Raw genomic sequence first — 6,000 nt, forward strand, 5'->3', positions numbered from 1 at the left:
CTGGGGATTTTTTGTAAATGAAGAAGCTAGGTCTGATAGTCTATACCTGTCATTCCAGCACTCCCAAGGCTGAAGCAAAAGGATTGAGAGTTTAGGATCACCAAGGGAGACTCTATCTTAAAATTATGTGAATGAAATCAAATACCTTGAAGACATATTGTTAACAAATAATAAAAACTTTAACAGAAAATGAACTGATTTCCTGCATGCATGGACATCTGTTATAACCCAATAAAGAAAAAAATTGTCAACCACCAAAGGATATTCAATAAAAAACTAAAGAAACTTTAATGCTTCTTCGGCTTCTGAAAGATAATCTCACTAAAACGTTAAAAAAATGTTTAGTTGAATAATTTATTCCTTCTTCAACCACCTACTGTTTGCACTCTGGGAATACAAAGTGAAATAGTTGCAACTTTTAATGATAATTGTAAAATATTAAAGTTTTAAAACCTTAATAAATTAGTGCAGCTACAAGGAAACATATTTTAATAGGTTTCAATATATACTTTGAAGGCTATTTCTTTTGGTGGCAGTGGGGTTTGAACTCAGGGTCTAGTGCTTGCTATGCAGGCTCAAGAATACCATCCATGCCTGCAGCCCACTGGCAATGGAAGATAGCATGGTGAATTAGCTTCAGGACCAGAACTCATTCATCTTATGCACATCCCAATAACTTGCTGCTTCATCATTATATCAAATGTAGTTAAAGAGTAGTTCTGGGTTTTTTTAAGTAAGTTTTTTATTGTGAAAATACTGTACAGAGGGGTTACAGTTACATGAGCAAGGTAATGAGTACATTTCTTATCAAGCATTGTAGCCTCCTCCTTTGTTTCCCCTTCCCATCACTTCCCATCCTCCCCCCTTCCCACCTCCCCAACCAATCCTCCCCGTTCCCCCTCTCTGCCCCCCCTCCCCACACCAAAGTTGTAAAGTTCATTGTTCGACATAATGACTTGTACATCTCATTGTTGCAATGGGTCCACCTGTATCCATATTTAAACAATTTGTTTTTCCCCTTCCCCTCCACAAATTATACCGACATCAAATACAGTGAAAGCAGGGGTTATACTGTGGGGCAGAAGTTCTGGTTCTTATCTCAAGAAACTCCAGGGCAGGTAAAGTAGGCAATCTGCTTTTGGAGAAATCTAATGCTTTCCCATTTTCTTTCACACAGGCTTTGATTCTTATATGCAAGTCATTTCCTTTGTTCACATTCAGAACCCCGGTCCCGATTTTATTTAAATGAATAAATTTAAATAAGTAAACAAATTTAAATAAACATTTTATAAATATTTTGTTGAAATACAAATACAAGTAATTATTGAGAACCACAAATGGTTATGATACATAGGCAACTGTTCCTATGAGGTAATGTGAGACATTTGGTCATCTGACTGAATGCCAAGGTAATAGACATAGAAGTTAGGGGTTCTGGGGTTTTATTGATTTAAATAGCTACTTTAAATAGCTGCTTGGTGGCTTGGCCACTGGGGGATAAATATACACAGTGATTGTAGGCACAAGGCCAGGGACAATAGACAAAGTAAATGAGAAAGGCGAACATACTGGCAGCACACAATGCTTATCAAAGGCTGGTGGTCAGGAAGTTCAACAGGGGAATCATGGAGGGTCAGCATTTAGCCTGGTATCAGCTGGGCTGGCAGCAGTAGGAAGTGGAGGCAGCTCTTCTTCTAGCAGAGGCTTTCGTCACAGCCTGGGTCAGACTAGGATCATGGGTTACATTTTAGATGGGTCTCCAATAACATGAGGTTCTGTGTTAGGCAGTTTTATCTTTGTTGTTACTAATTCCTGACAGAAACAATGTGTGAGAAGGAAAGATCGAGGGTGACTCAGCCTCAGACATGTCAGCCATGTAGGAGCAGTTCATATCAAGGCAGTCAGGAAGCAGAGAAGAGTGACAAGAGGAAGGGGCCAGGGAAAGATAGAGCAACCCTTCCCTCCCCCCCCAGAGAACATACCTCTAATAGCCTCCTTCTTCCAACCAAGGTCCCCTTCCACAGTATAACTACTACACTTCCTAAGTCTATTCAGGTTTTGGATCCAGAAATGGATTAAACCACTCATTAGTTCATTGTCTTCTCATCATCTCTAGAAATCCCCTCACAGACACTCAGGGGTGAGCATTGGTCATCTACTAGGGGCCTGTCAATCTGACCAAGTGGTCTATCAAGATTGACCATCAAGCCAGGCACTGGTGGCTCACACCTGTAATCCTAGCTACTCAGGAGGCTGAGATCTGAGAATCTTAGTGCAAAGCCAGCCAAGGCAAGAAGTCCCCATGAGACTCTAATCTTCAACAAACCACTCCAAAATCAAAAGTGGAACTGTGGCTTAAAGTGGTAGAATGCTAACCCTGAGTAAAAGAACTCAGGCACAATGCCCAGGTCCTGAGTTCAAACCCAACAACCCCCTCTTTCCACTGCCAAAAAAACAAGATTGACCATCACAGTTCTGGAGTTACAAATGTCCTTTTCCAGTCAAATCTCCTTTTACACCTTGCTGAAAAGACACCATCGCTTCACTACATCAGAGATGTTTTTTTTCCTTACTATTGTTTATATTATTGAAAGAGAACTTACCAGATTTTCTGATCTTTTTGTTAAAACCTCTGTGGGTCATCTTCATTTACTTAACTCTTTATCCCTAAAGGTATCCAAATCCTTATAAATTTCTTCACCATCTCCTCCATTTCCTCCTGCACTCTTAGCTGCACCATTGATATTCTGAGCACAGGATGAGTCATTCATTGTGCCTTCCAATCATTTAACTTGCTGTTCCCAAATGAAAGAGAAAACATGAGTCCATTTAATTTGAATACAATTTAAAAATAGATGTAAATAGGTTAACATGGAAGAAGTCATACCTTGAGGTTTTACAGCAAAATGTTGGGTAATAAAATCAGCAAAGCACACTTGTAAAGTTTAACAAAGTAAAAAGTATAACTGGGTTTAAGGTACGTGAGTTCAGCTTGTGTGTGTGTGTGTGTGTGTGTGTGTGTGTGTGTGTGTGTGTCTGTAACAAGGCTTGAACTCAGGGCTTGGGCATTGCTCCTTAGCTTTTCACTCAAGGCTGGAAATCTGCCACTTAAGCCATAGCTTTTTGGTGGTTTTTTTTCTTTGCTTTTTGGTGGTTAATGAGAGACAAGAGTCTCACAGACTTTCCCGCCCAGGCTGGCTTCACACTTCAATCCTCTGACCTTTGTCTTCCATTGAGATGAAGTGTCCATGGACTTTTCTGCTCAGGCTAGGCACCGAACCACGATCCTCCCAATCTCAGCTTTGCATGTAACTTGGGCTAACAAGTAAACATCACTGTGTCTAGCTATGGGTTGAGAAGTGATCTCTCAAACCTTCCCTGCCTAGGCTGATCTTAAACCACAGTCTGAGCCTTCCAAGTAGCTAGCAATTCAGGGATAAGCCACAGTACCAGGCTAAAAAAATTACATTATCCTATATCTTATGATTTTTGTTTTTTATTTTGTTGGTTTATTTTATACAGCAGTATATTTAACCCTAACTCTGGAGCTGAATATTCTATATATTCTCTCATTTTCATCTCAGAAGGCCTTTGCCCACAGGAGGCAAAGCCATTCACTTTCAGAGAAAAGAAAAATGAGGGGAAACAAAGGAGGATGCAACAGTGCTTGATAAGAAATGTAGTCATAACCTTGCTCATGGAATTATAACCCCTCTGTACGGTATTCTCACAATAAAAAAAGAAAAAGAAAAGAAAAATGATTTTAAATGAAGTTAGTAATTAACAGAGCAAGTCCAATTCTCTAGTTTATTGTCTTCTGCAGAAATGATCCTCATTGCTTGCAGTAGGAAAATAAATCTGCTTCCAGGCTTGTACAATATGAGTGGTTTCCAAACCTTAATCTGATTTTAATTCAGCATCATGACTCATCAACATCACCCTCCCTACAGAAGTACTTCCCAAAGTAAGTAGCACCCAGGAAAACTATAAGAACACTTCTAACCTATCACCAGTCTAAACTGGACCTGTTAGGTGATCAAGTACTAAACATGTCTTCAAAGAAGGGGATTATCATTTCACTGACACACAGAATGATGACTGATTTCTCATTGCCGGAAAAGAGTCTAGGCTACTTAGTTGCCAATTAGGAAAGCAAACAAGGAAACTACTCAAAGGAAATGGACAGCATCTAGGAACTACTTCCTCCTTCAAGCAGTGGGTTGAGGAAATGAGCATAAACAAAAACATAACTTGTGCTTATTGGTCCAAATTCTGGAGCACCAAGTATAAAAAGGCACCATAGACCAAGCGACAACAGATTTCAGGGAAACTCACCTGGGAACAGAAGCCCATCCTCCACACCTGCTACCATGACCAACTGCTGCTCCCCTTGCTGCCAGCCCACCTGCTGCAGGACCACCTGCTGCAGAACCACCTGCTGGAGACCCACCTGCGTGACCAGCTGCTGCCAGCCCTGCTGCCAGCCCAGCTGCGGCAGCACCAGCTGCTGCCAGCCCTGCTGCCAGCCCAGCTGCGGCAGCTCCAGCTGCTGCCAGCCCTGCTGCCAAACTACCTGCTGCACAACCCGCTTCAGACCCACCTGTGTGACCAGCTGCTGCAGCAGACCCAGCTGCCAGCCCTGCTGCTGTGTGTCTAGCTGCTGCCAGCCCTGCTGCCAGCCCAGCTGCTGTGAGTCTAGCTGCTGCCAGCCTTGCTGCCAGCCCAGCTGCTGTGAGTCTAGCTGCTGCCAGCCCCGTTGCTGTGAGTCTAGCTGCTGCCAGCCCTGCTGCCAGCCCAACTGCAGTGAGTCTAGCTGCTGCCAGCCCTGCTGCCAGCCTCGCTGCTGTGAGTCTAGCTGCTGCCAGCCTTGCAGCCAGCCCAGCTGCTGCCAGCCAGTTTGCTCGGGACCTGTGTACTGCACAAGAACCTGCTACTACCCCACATGTGTCCGTGTGCCTGGTTGTCTGTCCCAGGGCTGTGGATCCAGCTGCTGCCAGCCCTGTAGCTGTTGATCAACTCATCACAGACCCACTACCTGCCTAGAATAACCTTCCACTCTCAGACCTGCCAAAAACCATGCCAGGCTCAGCACATTTTTTTCTCCTAATTGTATCCAACACTCATCAAACTGCCAATCTCCCTGTGAACAGATTTGTGAGTGTGCTCAGCAAGCTGATCTTTGTTTAGTTGCTACTTGGTGACACCAAGCAAGACCTGGATTCATGGTCTTCACCTGGAAAAACTGATTACTGTCTCTTTAAATTAAGATGGAAGAAAGATGGAAGGAAGGAAGGAAGGAAGGAATGAGAAGAAAGAAAAAGAGAGAGTGGGTGAGCGAGGGAGGGGGAAGGAATGCAAAGGAAAGGAAAGGGAATGAAACTAAAGGAAAAGGAAGTGAAGGGAAGGAAAGGAAAAGGAAGTGAAATGAAAGTAAAGGAAAGGAAAAGAAAATCTAAGTATCTATATATCTGACTGGGGATTTTTTGTAAATGAAGAAGCTAGGTCTGATAGTCTATACCTGTCATTCCAGCACTCCCAAGGCTGAAGCAAAAGGATTGAGAGTTTAGGATCACCAAGGGAGACTCTATCTTAAAATTATGTGAATGAAATCAAATACCTTGAAGACATATTGTTAACAAATAATAAAAACTTTAACAGAAAATGAACTGATTTCCTGCATGCATGGACATCTGTTATAACCCAATAAAGAAAAAAATTGTCAACCACCAAAGGATATTCAATAAAAAACTAAAGAAACTTTAATGCTTCTTCGGCTTCTGAAAGATAATCTCACTAAAACGTTAAAAAAATGTTTAGTTGAATAATTTATTCCTTCTTCAACCACCTACTGTTTGCACTCTGGGAATACAAAGTGAAATAGTTGCAACTTTTAATGATAATTGTAAAATATTAAAGTTTTAAAACCTTAATAAATTAGTGCAGCTACAAGGAAACATATTTTAATAGGTTTCAATATATACTTTGAAGGCTATTTCTTTT

At 41.9% G+C, this 6,000-nt stretch overlaps 1 protein-coding gene across 1 annotated transcript in view; it reads left to right on the forward strand.

The window, feature by feature from the left end:
* Nucleotides 1-4,370: 4,370 nt before the first annotated feature.
* Nucleotides 4,371-6,000, forward strand: part of LOC106002435 (keratin-associated protein 9-1-like) — an 8,456-nt gene continuing 6,826 nt past the window's right edge. Inside the window, exon 1 of the mRNA XM_013037316.1 lies at nt 4,371-5,001. Within this exon, the coding sequence (XP_012892770.1) occupies nt 4,371-5,001 (631 nt within the window). The remainder of the gene's footprint in view (nt 5,002-6,000) is intronic.

The sequence above is a fragment of the Dipodomys ordii genome, unplaced genomic scaffold, assembly GCF_000151885.1.
Source record: "Dipodomys ordii isolate 6190 unplaced genomic scaffold, Dord_2.0 Scaffold7, whole genome shotgun sequence".
NCBI lineage: Eukaryota > Metazoa > Chordata > Mammalia > Rodentia > Heteromyidae > Dipodomys > Dipodomys ordii.